Raw genomic sequence first — 19587 nt, 5'->3', positions numbered from 1 at the left:
AGTAGGGAAGGCTTGCTGCCCTTTCTTTTCTTCATTTTCTCTTTTAATCATAAATGATCTGGTGATAAGTTCTACAAAAATTGTTATTTCTTGGCTATAAGTGGCACTGTTTGAAAATACTGCCCCCCCCAAAAAAAAAAAAATAACCCCAAACTGCACGTGCTGGAAATCTGATCCCCAAAGCAACAGTGTCAGAAGCTGAAGCCCAACCAGAGGGGTATAGACCGTGAGGGCACCTCCCTGGAAAACTGGTCACCATGGATCCCTGCAGGGCTGGGCGCGACCGCCCCCTCCTCCTCTCTCGCCCCCTTCCCTGTGCTCTTGCAGTGTGGATCAGTACAGCAAAGGGGCCTTCACGAAATGCTGGGCGCCCCATCTTGGGCTTCTCGGCGCCACACTCCCAAGCCAAACACATTATTTCTCTTATTATGAATTACCCAGTCTAGAATGGTTTTTGAGGCAGCACAGAGGGGTCTGAGAGACAGTCACAACAGTCCAGCCTTTGAATCCCGTCAGATGTGCTGAGGGTTACAATTCAGAAACCTACCTTAAAATTCGAATGGACCCTGTTGTTATAAAATATTCCCAGTGGAGTAAGTTCTGGTTTTGCTAAGAGCTGTAATCCACTGGACTCCCCGGTAGGCTCTTTGTGGAATAAATACCATATTCCAGCGTCCTATAATGAAAACACAAGATTATTAAAACACAACATTAGTTTATAAGGCCACTCTGGGAAACATCCTGAAAATAGCTACATGGCAGGCAAACTTAATCTTCCTAAAGCAAATTTTTCACTGTTTTATGTTCAGAGTTGACCATAAGAAGTTGCACACATCTAGCGTCCTTGAAGCAGTTATGTCATGTGTATTTTTAAAAAGCAAATTTAATATTGCTTGTAGGACTAGGAGGAAAAGTGATGTTCTGAGAGCAAAATTTACTTTCAAAACAACTTTCCCATCCTTGTCTACTTTAAGACGTTATGCAGAATAAGAATCAGAGAAGCGGGGGGCACACAGCCTTTAAGCCCTGTGGCTTTGTTCTCTTCCAACCCTGATCAGTAGGTGAGTCATACCTATGAAACAACTGCCCACCCACAGGAAGAGTTCACTGCCTTCTTTCAATGCCCTTCCTGTCCTGAGGCAAATTTTTACCAAAGAGAAAGAAAAAGGAAAAAACCACCACTATAGGCATGAGTCAGTACTCTGTCCCAATGACCCTGTCTGCTCAATTTCAGCATTACAACCCGAGAGGAACAGAACAGTTTAAGGTGTTGTTGGCACTCTAAAAGAAACATGAAAACAGAAATAAATGTTAATTTCTGTGACAACTTATTTTTCAAATGAATTTCTGTGACAATTTATTCTTCAAATAAAAGAATTCAAATGAATTCTTTATCTTGTGAATTCCATTTTAATTCACAAGATAAAGAATAACGTCAACGTAAAGGATTAGGGAAGTTCGATTACACAGGTTGCTAGAACCTAACCACACACGGTGAAAGGACACTCAATTCGAGGTCGGCACACATTTATGGAGTGCCTACTCCCTGCTGAGTGTGCAGTGAAATCATTCTCAAACAATTCATCCTCAGTGTTAATGACACACATGACCAAATGCCTGTGATAGGTAACCTTGTCTTCGGAGGTCAGCAAAGGAATGTACTGTGGAGAGCACTGTACCTACCTGCCCAAAGAAATGGAATACTTTACATGTTTTCATGACAAAAGTTTACACAAGAATCTTAATAAAACAAACTAATCTAAAAGAAATGTTTACGGTTTGAGCGCAAAACAACACAAGACGACTCCGAGAGCTGCTGAAAAGGCCCCAGGCCCCAGCCCTGCGAGCTGAGGCGGCACACAGCTGCCCTGAGTTGGGAGCATTTAGCAGCTCTTTCCTGATAAGCACAGAGATGCCAACACAGGTGAAGTGGCTCTGGGAAAGCCAATGAAGAAACCATCTGATTTACCTTGGCAGGCCAGCCCTGCCAAACCCCAGCTCTCCCGGAGCAGCTGCTTTAAAGAAGAAGGCATTCAGAGAAGGGAAACAGAAAATTCATGAGCTGCTTCACGCTCCTCACCTGAGCCCCAGGAAGGGCACCTGGCCACCTCAGCTTACACTAGCACACACTATCCGTGCTGTGCCTTCCTCTTCAAACCCCGACTTCAGAAAAGAGCTGAGAGAAGCTGTGCTCTGGCTGCGAACTCACGGTGTGACAAGACCAGAAGACAGCAGGGGCCAGGCACGTGGCCGTGTCTCACCCACCACCTCCTGCTCAGAAATGCCCCGTGAAACCCACCCTAGCTCAACTGACACTTGACGGAAAATGATTGAATGAAAAACTGAAAAGATCCAACGTCCAGGTCTCTGTCCTGGGAACTACAACCGTCAGGCTATGTTTTACGTTTTTAAAGCAATTTACAGATGTGAGCCCAACCGTGGCCCAGCAGCGCCTATGTCCTCGCTATCTCAAAGAAACAAACCCTCCCTTCAACTAATCTTCCGCTCAGTTCTACAAAAGGATGCCAGATGCTTCCTTCCATCTGACCATTTTAAATACTGCTAAGATACAGACATGAACATCTAAGTATCACAGCAATTCATATTGCTGTCCTGTAGTTTTCACTCCATTTATAGTCTTAGTAGTATACTGTCTTAAAGGGCTTATTTATATACTAATTAGGAGTTCTAAATTATACTCAATTATAAATGTAAGTTTCTTCAGATTTACCCAGAGTATATTCACTTAAAAATATTGCATTTTCTTAAAAATTATTCTTGCACATGTGTGCATGCATGGCATACATGTATGCATGGGACACGTGCATGCACATGTACATGTGAGCATATGTGGCTTAAACAACTCAACACACACAGTTCATTCATGGCAGAGCTGAGTTTTTTAGCTTCTTTATCAAGATGAAATTCCTAAACAGAACCCCAACATTTAATAAAAAGATGTGCCCCTGGAGCAGAGTGACTGTTATTCCAGCAGTCTACGGACTAGTCCACTTCCTAAGGACAAAGCAAAGGCTTCCTCTGTTCTTCAGCACCAGAAGCTAAGCTGATCAGCTACTTAGCCACGCAGGGTATATACGAAAAGCCAGGAAGAGCACACAAACTACAGTGAAAATACACTCTGGAGATGATGTAGCCCTCGCGGTCAGCTCACCTTTTTCTTCCACTTGTCATTTGTCTTAATGGGCTCCTAGATACTAAATGGTATCTTCAAAGAAACAGAAGAACCACCCAGCCATCTCCCACTCGCAAATACACAAGCACTACTAACAACAGTGCCACGCTTGGGTTGCATTGGTACAGATAACGTAGCGACCAGAGCACTTATAAACATGAACACAAAAGAAAAAAATAAAATCAGAAAATAGTTCCATATTATTTACCTGAGAGCCCGCAGCTGCATTATTAATCAGATTGTTATTGGGATGAGCAATCCAGAAAGTTGAAACCGCCCTGCAAGGCATTTTCAAAGGGGATTTAAACATTCGTCATAAAATCCTGCCCCCCTAAAAATCTTCCCCTACAACATCCTCCCCAAAGTCAAAGGCTTAGACCTCACGCGTCCTCACTCAGGCAATTACTCACATACAGTCAGTGGCAGGCACGGGGACGTAACTTCCAAACACCTTGTCTCGTATGGCGGTACACACGGAGTTGTTCCTGTCGGTGGGCAGAAGAGTGCCTGGCTTGGTGAGCAGCCCGAGGTTGTGGAACAATGTATTCCTCTGTTCAACACCATCTTCCAAAAAGAAACAATGACCCAGTGTGTCAAATCCAATTGTTTCTTTTATCTGCAGAAACACAAGGGTAGTGTCACTGGTAACAAGATTGACTGAGAGTTAAGTGACAAGTGCTACTCAGTTTAGTACACTCAGTACAAGTACAAAAAGAAGTTTTTAATCTTAGCAGAATGGACAAAATCAAATGTCGGAATTCTTTGCTGTCTTAGAAGAATATTTTGAATGGTAAAAACTCATCAGCTTCCTTCAGACAGAAAAGTAGCAGTTTTCTCAGGAAGAGCAGGTCACGGCGGGCGACGCATGTGAGAACACAGTTTACTTACAAAAAATCCTGAGAAATCATGAGCACTAAGCAGAGCTGACATTTCCACCATCAGTGACACCTGCTGTGGGACCCGGGGCCACTTACTAGCAAGCCATCGGTGCCATGCACCGTGATGCACCTGGAGAAGCTGTGATGAATGGACAGGCCGTCCACAACGGTTGGGTGTCTGTAGCCCCCTCGAGAGTCCACGTCTCCACACAGGTGGAAATGCACAGGGTACCGCCCCAGGTGCTGCTGACCCATGTGTTTCAACTCCACATAAGAAAGATGGACTGAAGTAAAATTTTTCATTATCTGTCAGACAAGGAAACCAAAATTGGAACAGGAACATAGTAAACAAACAAACAGAAGTGTTTTCACAGAAAACATCTTAGGTCCATATGTATCAAAACTTTTCTTTGGTGTCCTATTTTTCGCAAGTCTTCCATTAATAATTTGGCAAATGCCTTTTGACATAGACACATGCTTTTAAGAGCCATAGAAAGAGTTTCTAATTTGAAACAAGGGTATATATAACCAGGAAAGCTACAAAAATGGTATGTTCAAGTACAGATGTTCTTCAACAAGTTAAGATAAGGTTGTCTTCTGATAAAACCACAGTTAATCTGAAAACGCTGGGGGTCGAAAATGCATGTAATGCACCCAACCTACTGAACACTGTACTTTAACAAAACAATGCACCGAAGAGTATAGACAGCTAACCCTGATGACCAACGGCTGACTGGGAGCTACCTGGCATCTGAAGAGTATCAAACTGCAGATAGCTAGTGTGGAAACAAGAAAATTCATATTCAAAAGTAAGATGCCCACTAAGTGCATATGACTATCTTAAAATTGAAAAGTACACTATCTTAAAATTGAAAAATTGTTGAGTCAGGGACTTTGTATATTATGGTTATTTCTAATCTTATCTAGTTCTTTCATTTCTAAAACCAACAGCTACTTGATATTACTTATTTCTAAACATAAATGCTCTCCAAAGTTTTAATTAAAAATTCCTCTATGATCCAAAGTTTGGGCACTCTTGGAGTTTTAAACACTGGACTTTCAACCTTATAACTAAAAACAAAGGAACAATGCTGACCAACATTTCTAACAAATGTTGCTTAAAATGACAGACTAAAATACATATCCAAAATATCCAGAAGTGCAATAGCTTAGTATATAGAATACTGCCTAGCACATGGTTAAGCGCTCAATATTTTTACAGACCAAAATTCTGTACACAAAAAAATACTTTACAGAAACATATATGGGCATATTAATATTGCTTATTCCTTTAGACTTAAATTTTTAAAAGAATAGATTCTTTCAGAAACTGCAGGGCTAGCCTAATAGCTCAGCGGACTGAAGCACCTGCTTAGGCAGAGCGCAGCGGCCAGGGTTCGATCCCCAGGCCTGCTGTGCCAGCCCCACCCCCGGGGCACACTGAGAAGGTGACTGAGACTGGACATGGTGGTGTGCCTGTAGTCCCAGCACTTGGGAGGCTGAAAACAGGATAATCACTACAAGTCTGATCTACGCAGTGAGACCCTGAACACCCTGTAGACCCTGCCCTAAATACAGAAGGAAAAAAAAGAAAGAAACTGCACGCATGGATACCGAAATCATGTGTATTTTGGTCTCTATATAATTGGGCTTTTCTCAATATACTGGTTTAATTCTTCTTGGAACAATTCTTCTTTTCTCTCTTTTTTAATAATGTATTTGGTTGTTGCGGGGTCTCATTATGCAACTCAGACTCTTAAGTGATCCTCCCACTTTCAGCCTTCTCAGCGCTGGGATCATAGACATGTGCCACCATGCCCCAGTCTCTGGCCAGTTCTGCCACCCTGGTGGCAGGACTAGCGCGCGACTGCTGGGGATCAAACTGCAGTCCCTGCACTTGCCTAAGCAGGCACTTTAGTCCGCTGAGCTATCTCGCTGGCCCACTTCCTGGAATGATTCTTAAATGATCAAATTATAGTCCAGCTAAATAAAGGTACAGCATGCTCTTTCAACTTTTTCAAACATCGTCATGATATTTAAAAGAAAACTACAACTTTTCACAATACCGTGATACACTTCACTTGAAAGCATCTTCACATGTATGTACAGAGAAACCGAGATTTCAAAGAAATCATCAAGTCCTCCCACCTACCATAACGTGGCCCCCAAAGGTATCATAATCGAAAAACTGGCACTGATTGTTGGCGTAGCATGAGTCCTCCATTTCTCCTTGGATCACAATATTGCGGGTGAGAATTCCAACTTCCGCTCTCATGTCTACCCCATCTATGATCTCTCCCATGTGCAGGAACTGAGGTGTTTCTGATTGAGACGGCACGGGAAAAAGAACATTAGAGCAAAACACAAAACCCCACAAAACACTTGAAGAGACAGTCTTCTTCGCTCTACAGCCTTAAAGCATTATCAAGAACTTAGCCCCTGTTCACATTCTCGAATGCTCCTAAAACACAGAATCCGATGAGATGGGATCCAATCCAGCGACCCACCCACAGCCTGTGCCCTCCTATGAGCTGTCCCGCCTGCACTCAAGCCCAGGCGCTGACAGAGAGCTTTATGAACAACTCAGTCCTCCTTTGAACAGCACTAATGACTAGAATCTGCCTACTACTCCAGCCTTTCTCTCTCCTTCCTATACCCTGAGCGCACGGGAAAAACCAGCACAGGTAATTCTGTAACAATGAATAATTTTGCAGATGTCGCTATCAGAGTATCAGGTGTTCGTGTTCCTACTTCAAAGCTAAAGTAAGCTGCACTTGGACACAGCCATACAGAACTGACCATCTTTTTTTTTGCCTATTTGCTTTAATATTTAACATCAATATAAGTTCTTTTAAATTTCTACCTTTAATGGAAGATCCTAACTTTTTAATGATGAGTTTTTGTCAGATAGCCTTTATTATACAAACCAGGGAAAACCATATAAATAAACCATGTTAGTCAGCTTCAGGGAGGCTTGGCATCATACAGGCTTGTCAACAAGAACAGGTATTTCAGAAAGAAGTAGTAATGCCAGCTGTTACCACCACGACTTTTGGGTGGTTTACGGCTTTTGGGTTTTTGGTTTATGTTTTTGTATTTCTTATGCCTCATATTATCAAGCAAGGGAGCTGGGTGTAGTGGTGCACATCCATAATCCCAGCGACACAGGAAGCCAAACAGGAAGATTACAAGTCTGAGGCCAGCTTACGCAATTTAGACCTTGTTTCAAAATTAAAAGAGCTCAGTGGTCCTAGGTTCAAGCCTCAAGACTGATGTGTGTGGGGGCATGTTTTTCAAGTTTGAGTAGAACATAAAAAAGTCTTCTGAAAATACCTATTTGGTTCCATTTTAAATATTACTGAGCTCTATTTTCACCAAGCAAAACCTTAAAACCCTTGCAATTTTTTTAATGAAGAAAAACTACTTCAAAAGCAGTCAGGCTCAGGTTGCTGTGGTTCAATCTCCACAACTCAAGCCAGCCAAACCTGCACTGAAGGCATTCGGAACAAAAAAAAAACTACTTCAAAACGGATCTAGTTGATAGCTGGACTTACTACTGTTTGGTAGTGCAAAATTAATGAGACTAGAAAAGGCCTTAGAAAAATCTATTCACCTACTCTAGCTCATTTCCTCTTTTTAAAACAAAGAAACTGAGGCACAGGAACACTGGTTTGCCTGGTTTGTATCATTAACAGCAAAAATGCTGCATAGTCCTCTGGAATCTAGAGTTTAACCTACTCCATTTCTAAGACTTTTTGTTGCGCTTTGTTCTGAGACAGAGTCTCACAATGTAGCTTAGGCTGGCCTTGAACTCACTATATAGCCCAGGCTGGCCTCAATTTCATGGCCATCCTCCTGTCTCAGCCTCCTGAGTGCTGGGATCACAGCTGTTTGCCACCACCAACAGCTAAGGCCTTTATTGTTGATGATCATAACATCAGCTAGCAGTGCTGCTGCTGCTGCTGCTGCTGCTGCTGCTGCTACAGATGAAGAGGAAGAAAATGACTCAGGGAGTCAAGATCCAAGGGAAGAATATGTCTCCTGTGATGTATTCTGAGATTTCGATACCTTTGACCTTGACCTGGAAGTGGCTGCACTCAGGACAGGGGAGGAGGGTGAACTCCTCGGCTTGGTACATAGAATAGTCTGTGCTCGCAACCACAATCCGCTCTCCAGGTTGCCAACCACTAACGTCGTCCAGTAGATGAAGCTTCACTCCATCAGCAGCCTCCACCCGGAAACCTGAGAGAGAAACCCCTAAAGCGAAAAAAGAGGAAAAATATGCATTAATAGGATTTTTTTCCCCTAAAAATCAATCCTCTCCCTGATTCCCAATTCAAAAATTAAGGTAAAGAGATTTCAGCAAGTTTTTCCTAGTGCTAACCATGTTCCAGTCAGTCTGTAGATACAAATGATACAAACATGAAAATTCAGAGCCGAGCCCCCAAGGAGAGAGAGCTCCGCGCATCACTAGCCACAATGCCAGACATCGCCCACTAAACTAATCATTTAAGTTTCAGTTTCCAAACCCCTCAAATTTCTACTCAGCACCTCAACTGTAGCCCTGTCCCCAACCTTAGCATACAATAAGAACATAATGTTCTCAAGTGAAAGCAGAAGTTCCGAGCACAGAATACACCTGCAGTAAATGCCCCATTCCTCAATCTGATCCCAGCATTAAAGAGATAGCTCATTAGTATGCAATCTTACCATTAGCTCAGAAAATCCCTCATTTCTGTGCCTTTGCTTTTGTTTCTTTCTTCTTGTTTAAGTTTATAAACAAGAAAAATTTATTTTTCCCCAGTTCTGGAGACAATGAAGTCCAAGGTCAAGTCACCCAGCAAGTGAGTGTCTGGTGAAGACAGGCCACCCCCTGAGTCCTTAACAAGGTGCCGGGGCAAACACATGGGTTTTTACCTACAATGTCCTTCCACTCTCATCTACCAGTCAAGATACCATCCACTTTTTTTAGAAACTTCAGGTAGATCTCTAAAGACTTCCCAGACTTCCCTGCTGGAAGTAACTTCTCTTTCCAGTGTGAGGCACCACCTTGGGCATTACTCACTCCTTCCCAACAGGCAGGAGGAAGACAGCTCAGCTCCATGCAGGACGCAGCAGTGAAGGCAGCAAGCGCATCCACCTCTGTATTCACTACTGTCCTCTCCACAGTACAAACCCACAGGAGTCTGCAGAATGGTAATAAGACCTATCTGACCTGCACTGTGACCTGGGGTCATGTGACAGTGCCCCGTCCCACTCAGCTCTTCCCCTGGGATGATGTCATTATTCGGTCTAGTAACTGCTAAATCTCTCCTAACATCACCTTTGAAATTCAAAACTGGTTCTCAAGTCTCCTAGACCCTTTCCCACTTGCAGGAGATCTGTCCCCAGCACTCCTTCTATCCATCCTTTATTATGTTCTTTGTTGTACTTTGCTACACTCAGCCGAGAGATACCATAAAGCAGTGGTGGTGAGCCTTGAACAGCTTTCAAACAGCCCCCTGTGCGTGTGTACCCGAGGCTCACCACCACTGCTATGTGGCATTTAAGCTTGGATGTCTGATTTAGTTCACTCAGCAGTGTATCTTCCAGGTCCATCCATTTTCCTACCAATGCCTCCAACTTGTTCTTTTTCATAGCCAAGCATTATTCCATTATCATCAAGAGCAAGAGAAGAGGGGAAGAGGAAAAAGAAGTAGAATAAAGATCTGCCATGCACAGGAACCTAATAACCTCAATGAACAGAAGGCATGTGTCTCATACAGGAGCTCAGAATAATAATATCAACAAGAGTGAAAATGGGGAGTGGGGATTCAGAGGAAGAGGGAAGAAAGTGGGTGGGAAAGAGATTAGTATAAATCGAGCTATATTATGTACCCTACAAGATGACTGTAAACATTATGCTGTAAACATGTACTACTAAAAAAAAAAAAACCGGTTCTCAATTACATAAATAGGAACTGAAAAGCTAACCCAGGTTATTCACAACTTACATGTCTTTCACATGCAACCCGAGACAGAAGCATCTCCTGCTTCTAAATGTCCACTATGGAATCTGTCATGATTCAAAAGCTAATCTCACAGCGTACAGCTACTTTATAGTATCAGTGGAGAAGGGAAAACGTCATTTCACATGGTAAAGATAGCTACTTCATAAACGTGTACTTCTCTATCTTTCTAGCCACTCCATACGACCCTGGAACGACCTTAAGACGCTAATTAAGGCACACTGATACAAGCCCAAGAATGCATTTGCTAAGGTTAGTGGAATCAAAAGGAAAAAAAATCAGACAAGGAACAAGGAATAATACAGACAGACATACAGTCTAATGCACCCAGCCAGATAAAACTGAACATGGGCTCTCTTGGATTCTGTTCTTTTAAATTCCAAAATGCCCTACTTTTACATTTTTGCCACACACACACACACACACACACACACACCCTAATAAACATTTTTTTTTATTTTTCTTGCATCTAAATACTAAAGCCTATAACGAGATTTTATCCAAATAATCATATAAATAATAATCCCAACAATTATAATAATATCTAACATCTGCTGGGATTTTATATGCACAATAAACTTTATAAAACAACTCTAAGAGATTAAAAAAAAATGACATTCCTTAGAAATAAGGCACAGTCCTGGAAGTCTGAGCAACAGCTAAAACAGCAACTAAATAAAGGCAGCATCCAGAACTGAATTTTAACTACTACGAGGACCCAATTTTTTAATCTCTATATTGTACTGGCTTCTGTCTTTCAAGCATAAAAAAGCAGTTTAAAAACAAATATATATATATATATGTATATATATATATACATATATATATATATATATATATATATATTTTTTTTTTTTTTTTAAATGGCAGCAAGAACCATTCCCCCAAAAGGTCAGGTTTTACCAAAAAAGAAATGGAAAACTTCTCTCCTAAAAAAGAACTAGGAAATACTGATTCATATAAAATTTCAAAACTTCCTCAAAAAGATAATATTGATTGGAAAGAGCATCTGTTAAAAAGTAAAGTTAAATAGGAAAGACTGTACTACTCAATAATTGTTCACTTTTTTCTTGCTGTAGCAGAAAATTCCGCCTGAGATCATATCTTGCTGGCACTGTTGATGGGAAATTTAAAAGGAATTCAGTCCAGTCTCTGCTTCCCGGGGAGAATTTCCACCTCTTCCAGACAGTAAGAGTCCCTGGGAACACGAGACGCAGACAATAGCCTCGGATACACAGTGAGGACAGCCCTCTTCCAGGGACAGGCGGTCCTTGGTAACGTGGGAATGAAGATGACATTTCCTACAGGAAAGCCTGAGTCAAGAGCTGTTGGAGATTGTCCCCTTCCTGAAACCTCCCTGGAGGGAGGGAGGAGCGATAAACTCCACTCACAGGCGCCAACCCCTACTAGGACGAGTTCCCCACCTGCCTACGCCTTGTGCCAGAGGCAACCACCGTGTGGTAAAAGTGGCAGTGATCCTGGGAAGGAGACAGCTGGACCACAACTCCCTATCTGATAGCATTTGCTCACCCTAAATCCTGAAGGTTTCTTGGAGGCCACACGGAAAAGTTCCTGTCACACCCCAAGGGTCCACAAAATAAAAGACTTTCACCAACTACAGTGATTCAAAATAAGCCACTGTAACACAAGGCACACTGCCTCAGCAGCACGTCCTCTTACTATACGCGCTGTGCTGACAACTTCCCGTCCTAGCATCTGCTGCTCTTGGCAGCCCTAAGTGATGGCTTCTAGTGTCCCTGTTTTCAGATGAGGTAAGGAGGTTCAGGAAGTAAAATCAGTAAGTGAAAGAGCTGCCGCAGGAGCCCACACATTCTGCCTCCAGAAATCCCAATTCAAGAACACTTTGTCTCCTTGCTGCGAAACAGAGGTGGGATCCCAATTTAAATAAAGCTTCCTGGGTAGACACAGATGTGACTAGCACCCTTTCTTTTATTCTTCCACATTAACTTGGTGTGGCGTTTACTTGGAAAAGAAAGATGGTGGCCGCGCACAGACAGAACACTGCCCTTTATAGCTGGAGCTAAAAGCTCTCGGCAGCAAAACAAGCAAATTTAAAAACATCACATTGGAACATCACAGTGGAACATTCCTTCAAAGAAAAAAAAAAATCAAGAGCTCCCTAAACAATCTGTGCTGGCCCTAAAAGATAGATTTGAATAAGATATTCTGAAAAAACTTTAAAGACATAAGATAACTATGGTAGGAAAATAAAATAAGGGAATAATGTACATTAAGGTTTTTTTAATCCTGTAATATTATGCAATAAAACTATTATCTCTGCATAATGGGACTGAAGATTAACTTTTTTTAATAGTTTATTTATTTTATTTTATTTTATTTTATTTATGTGTGTGTGTGTGGCCAGCTCAGCCCACCAGGGGGCGGGGCTGGCTGGCATGTGGTGCTGGGGGATTGAACCGTGGTCTCCCTGTGCTTTGCTAAGCTTGTTCTAAGCAGGTGCTTTAGACCACTGAGCCATCTCACCAGCCCCTAAAGATTAACTTTTAATGTGTTCCTCTCCTGTTTTCACTTGTCCATAGATAAACATAATTGGATCAGAGGGCAAAACTAAGTTAATCCAAAGTTTCTTTACATAGTCTGTGATCCAAGGCATTATCTGCTGATATGTCAGCACCAAGAAAAGATCTGAAGGGTAAAATCACGTCCCATTCAGACTGGTTCAGCTGGCACCACGTTCAGGCAGCAAGTCCACTTCTACCAGCTAATCACGTTCTGTAACTGAAATATCAAGAACAAAGGTCATCCGGGGATTCCCAATCTAGAAGAGATCATTCTCTAGTCCAGAAAGCACTCTTGAGTGTGAAAGACTTGAACAGGGATACAAGTTTCAACTTCAACGGGTGGAGAAATCCAACCGGACAGAGAACTGGAACATAGTATTATAAAAAAATAAGTAAATAAAAATCTGCCACTCTATTCACCAACACCTTACAGGAACGTAAAGTACACTTGCCTACCTTTGTCCCATTCACTATAAGCTGTCACAGAGAACTTCTGACCATCCACGGTGTAAAATTCTCCTCGTGCAAGAGCCTTCCCCCCGCTGCTGTGGTTTTCATAGTACCTCACAGACTCATTGCAAGAAGCGCTTCCACCATCAATGACACCAACTAAAGCCCAAGGTTGCCTAGAAGGAAAAAAGGCAAGCACGTTTGATTATTTGGCATGGTGTGAACCCAAATCTTTGACAGAGATGTGAGGGAGAGATGCTATTTAATTCCTGTATTTCATTTTTGCTGATTCCTGGGCCTATTCTCCCATGAGGCTGCAATCCCAAACCTGGAAATACTCATCACCACAGAAACAAACACACTTGATTCTCAAGCACTTGTTTATCCAGCTTGGTAACAGGTGAAACACCGTGACTTCAGTTCCTCACGGCCTTCCTTCCTGATACACACCCGCGTGACTCATGCTGCTTCCTAGTCACGCTCGGGCTCTTTCCTTCAAAATTATCAACTTCTCTTCTAAACTGTCTTCTGCAGTGCTCTCAGAAACCCAGCTGCATAAGAGAACCCCATGGGGCACTTCATAAACACACATTCCACGGTGCAGAGCCGAGCGGGCCCAACACAGCCATAATATCTGAGGGCTCACTTGAGAGTATAGTTTGGAAGTTCTCCAGGTAGTCTGAAGGATCTAGACTTTGAACCGCTGAGTGCAAGCAATGATTCTGAAACTTCAGTGAGCCTCAGAATCACCCAGCAGTGCTGGCAGGTGTGCCACAGAGGGCTGATTGTATCCCTGAAAGCTCTAAAGCGTTTGCCTTTCAGAGTGGATCCACTGCTCTGTCCCAACTCCGAGCTCCTAGGTGGGACCAGAGAATCCGCCTTGCCAGCAAGTTCCCAAGCAACGTCAATGCCGCTGGTCAGGGCACCACACTTTGAGAAGACTTCAATGAGACCCTAGGGGGTGGACCCCTGATTACCAACCCTGACTGCACTTCAACCCCTGAGCATCTTACCAGTGAGACCCCGTCCTAAGCCTGGCACCAGGGATGGGATTTTTTTAACATGTCCAGGTATGCAGACAAGGTTGCAAACCACAGAGTTAGAGTTTTCTTAACATTTTTAAACCTTCAGAATCACTCTTCAAACAGACTTTCGTTTTACACAGTTGTCTATTTGATGCAAGAAATGTGTTTCAGGTGCCATTTTACTTCTGTGACAGACTTGTTCAAGCTTGTGGCAAGAATCAATCAAAGAAGAAAATACAAGAAGTCAGAGCATTGGCCTTAAAGCTCTTGATTCAAAATATAAAAAGAAAAATATCAACTTCCTACCCTGAGGGGAAAGAACATCAAATGTAATCTATGCCACGCAGATGGATGAATATTCAGAGATTAAAAATTAACCAAAGTGGGGCAGGAGAAATAGCTCAGTAGAATAAGCTCTTGCCTGGCAAGCGCAGGGTCTTGAGTTCAATCCCCAGCACCACAAAAAAAAAATAATCATAATAATAAAATAAATAAAAATTAATTGATTAACCAAAGCATTCCCACACCCTTAAAAATGCTATAGTACCCCCGTACAGATTAGCTGCTCTTGGGCTGCCAATGCCTTATAACTCTTTATTCCCTTGACTCAGCAGAAAAGATCGAATACAGAATGTCTCATTTTATTATTTCATATTTAAAAGAGAAAAAGAAAGTCAGAGTCGTCCTTTACTGACCAGAACTGTCTCAGCAGCTATAAAACAGCATTGCATTCTACTGACAGTATCTCCAAAGCATTTCTACTTCTTTCCTCCACTTGAGGAAAATTTCAACACCGTAGAATATCTTCAAAGAAGTGCATGTGTATCTACACAAGCGATGTCACCAGAATGCAGGGTTAGCAAAAGCTCATAACTGCAATTTCTCCATCAAAACAGTGACAGTATTTCAAAGGGAATTTTTTTTCTTTTTTTTTTGGCTTTTTTGAGACAGGGTCTCACTACGAGGTTCAGGCAAGACTTGAGGTGGGCCTTGAGCTCACTTTTGTAAGGCTGGTCTTAAACTCCCAAGGATCCTCCTGCCTCAGCCTCCTGAGTGCTGGGGTTACAGGGGTACACCACCATGCCCAGCTTCAAAGGGAACTTAGAAAGCAGTCCAGTAAGGTGAGGCAAGGCAGCCCTAACTGCTCACATACACCTAGAAACAATGGTACCGTGAGGAGGTGAGCACTAGTCCTTGGCACTACCAGATAAGGAATTACAGTGAGTGTTACAGTTTGGGCCTTAAATGCCCCCCAGAATTGATCCCCAGATGATGGCATGCTGAGAAAACCTTTAGGAGGCAAAGATTTCAATCACTAGTGTCATGCCCCAGAAGGGATCCTAGAACTACAAGCCTTTCATGCCCGCCCCTTTCACTGGCTGTTCTACACTGCCCTGGGCTCAAGGGCATGGAGCCAAGTCACCAAAGTCTAAAGTGAAACTGACTCAGAATAAACCTTTCCTTCTTATAAGTCGATTACCTTGGGTGTTCTGTCACAGCAACAGAGCTGTCTGACACAACACGTGCCTAATCTGAAAAGACCATGCTTCTACTGCAGGCGTATGAGTTACAGGAAGACATGCAGTACAAAAGCATTTTTGTTTTTAATTGTTTACATAGCAGGGTCTTGCTACACAGTTCAGACTCACAGTGATCCTCTTGTCTCAGTCTCCTCAGTGCTGGGGTTACAGAGGTGCCCCACCATGCCTGGTTTTGGGGCCAGCACAGCACACTTGGGCTTCATGAACCCCCTCAGCATGTGGTACCGAGGCTGGAACTCAGGTCACTGTGCTTGCCAGGCAGGCACTTAGTCCACCAAGCTATCTCCCCAGCCCGAGAAGCATTTCTTCTAACAGATCCAAACTAGAAAGCCATTCAGGTGTCAGCCAGTAAACAAACTGTGGCATATTCATAAAATGGAAAATAACAAAAATGAGCCAGCATGACGTGAATTATCATGCATGACAGTGAAATAACACAATGCTGAATGCCAGAGTACAAAAAAGCTAGACACAGGATACACGGTCTGCTTCAATTAAAATGTTCAAAAACAAAAAAAAAAAATGTTTAAAAACAAGCAAGGTAAACTTCAGTGTATCTCACAAATGCAAGAGAGTGGTCTTCGGTGGGGAACAAAGCAATCAGTTCACAGAGCTAGAAGGGATCGTGCTGGCAGTGTTCTATTTCTTGACCTGGATGGTGGTTATCCAGGCACTGAAGTGTGCTCCTACATCACGAGGCTCCAGATTCTTGGTTACTGCCCTTTTTTGCATACATATTACAAAAAAAAAAAAAAAAAAAAACCTTCAAGATTTTACTCCTGGTACTTCCTTAAATAGAAAACTTTTCTTCTTTGCCATCTACACAATATACTTCTGAAGCTCCTCCAGGTCTTGCCTTTAGGATATCTGCACTTCTGTTCCCACTACAGACTAAAGCTCAGCCACCGTCTCACTGTATGATTACCACTGGTGCACTCTCTTTCTACTCACTAAACTAGATGAGCGCTATAGAACAATGTTCTAAACACTGATGCACACCCAGCAATTAGCATCTCCTAAAAAAAAAAAAAAAAAAAAAAGGTAAACCAAAGCCATTTCTTAAAACGTTACAGACTCCTCCTTTTCTTTACTAATTTTTGTCTTCTGAAATTTTTGGAGTCAACACTAAATCAATCACCTACCATCACAGGAAAAACTCACTAGCTCATTTCAGTACGTGGAATTTGAGGTCCTCATACTTTTCTTACTGTAGATATTTCCCGACCTTACTAAGAACATTCAGCAGAATTATAATTTCTAGTTTCTGAATTAAATGTTGCACCAGGACTCAAGAATACCTTAGGAACTCAGAGTTAATACAAATGTTGATTCCTCAGTTCTCCTGTGTTCTCTTACCTCACAGATGCCAGAACTCCACAGACTGAGGCAATCAAACACGTAGATTCAAATCAGCATGCACAAGATTTTGAGAAAAATTGCATAAGAGAAAACTGAGCAGCCCCACCTCTCGGGGCTTGTACCAGGTTTAACCCTTCAGGAAGGAGAGATGCCCTAACCTTTCAAGTCCTCAGTTACCTCAGTTAGCCAGAAAGCAATGAAAGAAGGAAGTCTCTTCAAAAGTAACTGATCTTTAAGCTGCTTATTTTTTTCAGTACTACACTTTTCTCCTCACAAATCTGAGAGGAGAGTTCACAGAAGACTTCTGAAAGCAAAGCCCCATCAAGAGCTTTTATATCCCATATACAACTGTTCAATCCTATATTTCCAAGTAAAAGCAAACCAAAGGGAGTGGCCAGGCTGCGCGGCACTGTGGGTCTTTCTCCACTCCCTCCACTCTCACACAGGCGGGGCTCTAACCCAGAGCTGGGAAGAGGAGAGCAGGGCATGCCTACCTGTAGCCCAGTCCTTGGATCAGCTTGCTTCCCAACCGATCCCGGATCATCTGGATAGTTCCTTGTAAGAGGTTCTTGACTGCTGAGTCTCCGACAGCTATGGCAACAATTCGTCCTGGGTCCTGGACTCTCAGAAATTCCTGAAGTTTCCGACTCTCGTTTTGGTACTCGTGAGTATCAAACTTGACACTTTCCAAAATTTTGGCTGTGTCTTGGTCAATGACCCTCACATTGAGGCCACGGGAAAAGTCCTTCTCAAAGCTATAGGACCCAAAGGGTAAGCCTGTAGAGTTCAGCGTCCTGGCCAACAACGTCCAAGATGTCTTCCGGGTCCCATGTAACTCCAGTGTCCCACCCGCTTCTACACCAATAAACTTTTTGCCAAATGTTGGCATACTCTCGCCTTCATCTGACTTGCCATACAAAGCAATCGTCGCTTTGGATTTATAGCGGCATTTTTCTGCTCCAATATGAAGCGCCCCACCATCCTGGATCAGGATGTAACGAGTCCTCAAAGTAATATTTCTGGATCCATCTTTATCATCCCCAAATACAAGCAGTCCTGCAGGGAACAACACTTAAGGTAAGCCAACTTCTAGCATGTCTTCCAGGGATGCAGAAAAATCAATTTCACTTTAAGGATAAAATATACATATTTGTACAATTAAGCTGGCAAAAATTTACTAAGAGTATGTTTAAAAAAATAAACTAGTCTACAAAAATATTGAAGAAAAAGAAGAGTTAATATCTCAATATATTAATAGTGTCCAGGAGTATGATTTTTAATTTATTCACTTTAGAATTATTTCTACAAATACCTAAAAATATACAAATCTGAATCTCATGTTTATGCATAGTAACTGTGTTAACTCCCCATCAGTTGTAACAAAGACTCAGCTATGAGAAATCATCTGTCTTGTTTATTGTCTACAACTAAAGTCTTGAGTTATTTCTAAGGTCCTTATAGCTTTTGAACTCCATGATTCAAACTTGGAAACTAAGCACATCCCCACAGTTAGAGTTACCCTAAAGGCTATCTAGTCTAAGAACAGTTTCTACATAAGAACACCAAATAACCTTCACCATTAAAACCAAATTTGTGGGCCAAATAGCTCAGCAGATTAAAAGTGCCTGAAAGCAGGTGCAGGGGCTGGGGGTTCAATCCCCAGACGGGCCTGCCATGCCAGCCGCACCCCTGGGGCATGGTGAGATGGCAATTGAGACTGGGCGTGGTGGCCCATGCCTGTAATCCCAGCTCTTGGGAGGCTGTAAATAGGTGGATCACTACGAGTCCAATCTAGTAGTGAGACCCTGAACACCCTGTTGATCTTTTCCTAAAATACAAATAATAATAATAATAATAATAATAATAATAATAATAATAAAACCAAGTTTGTGGCTCTCGTGGTCCAGGACTATTACCCACCTCCATCCTTAATGACTATAGAATTCACGGTGGCGTCGGAGGTCAGACGAAACAAATCACCCTCCTTGATCACAACTTGTTTTGAAGAATCTTGCCCTGGATCCCAGTTCCTGAGACGGGGGTTTTGATCCGGGCAATTCTCTATAAAAGAACACAACACTGGTATCTCATCCCATGCCAGCGAATGCAAAACTATCACTAATCCAAGCACTATCATCGCTGAAAACAGATCTCCAAGTAAGGTGCTGAAATGCTGGGATTTAGTGCCATTAGGGTGGAAACTTTCTTCTTCTCAACCACCACAGAAATGTCATAACCTTTACTTCACCAGTTTAAAAAAAAAAAAATATTACCATAAAACTAAGTTGTTAGCTAGCACACAGTTCAGGTCAAACTGCAAAACATAAAAATGGGAGTTCTCCTGAACCATCTACTCTGGAAATAAACCATCCATCAGAAGGAAAATTATGACCTGCCCTGGACTCACACCAGAGAGCTGTTTTAGAAAAAAAAAAAAAAACACGGGTCTGGGTATGCAGCTCAGTGTACAGCACCCCTCTGGAATACAAGAGGCCCTCAGCATCACCAAAATGAACAAAACAACACAAAACAATCACAACACACTGCTAAATGAAAATTGATAAATAATGTGCATTACATATTTACAAGC

At 42.3% G+C, this 19587-nt stretch overlaps 1 protein-coding gene across 1 annotated transcript in view; it reads right to left on the bottom strand.

Annotated features, from left to right (window-relative positions):
* Tmem2 (transmembrane protein 2) overlaps window positions 1–19587 on the bottom strand; it is an 80946-nt gene that overhangs the window by 36750 nt on the left and 24609 nt on the right. Inside the window, exons 3-11 of the mRNA XM_012515999.2 lie at window positions 18918–19058; window positions 17492–18053; window positions 13079–13248; window positions 8140–8328; window positions 6224–6393; window positions 4168–4377; window positions 3604–3809; window positions 3402–3471; window positions 548–676 (exon numbers count right to left, since the gene is read on the bottom strand). Of these exons, the coding sequence (XP_012371453.1) occupies window positions 548–676; window positions 3402–3471; window positions 3604–3809; window positions 4168–4377; window positions 6224–6393; window positions 8140–8328; window positions 13079–13248; window positions 17492–18053; window positions 18918–19058 (1847 nt within the window). The remainder of the gene's footprint in view (window positions 1–547; window positions 677–3401; window positions 3472–3603; window positions 3810–4167; window positions 4378–6223; window positions 6394–8139; window positions 8329–13078; window positions 13249–17491; window positions 18054–18917; window positions 19059–19587) is intronic.

Source organism: Octodon degus, unplaced genomic scaffold (genome assembly GCF_000260255.1).
Source record: "Octodon degus isolate 3935 unplaced genomic scaffold, OctDeg1.0 scaffold00087, whole genome shotgun sequence".
Taxonomy (NCBI): Eukaryota; Metazoa; Chordata; class Mammalia; order Rodentia; family Octodontidae; genus Octodon; species Octodon degus.
Note: the sequence above shows the minus strand (reverse complement) of the source record. Positions and strands in the feature narration are given on the sequence as shown.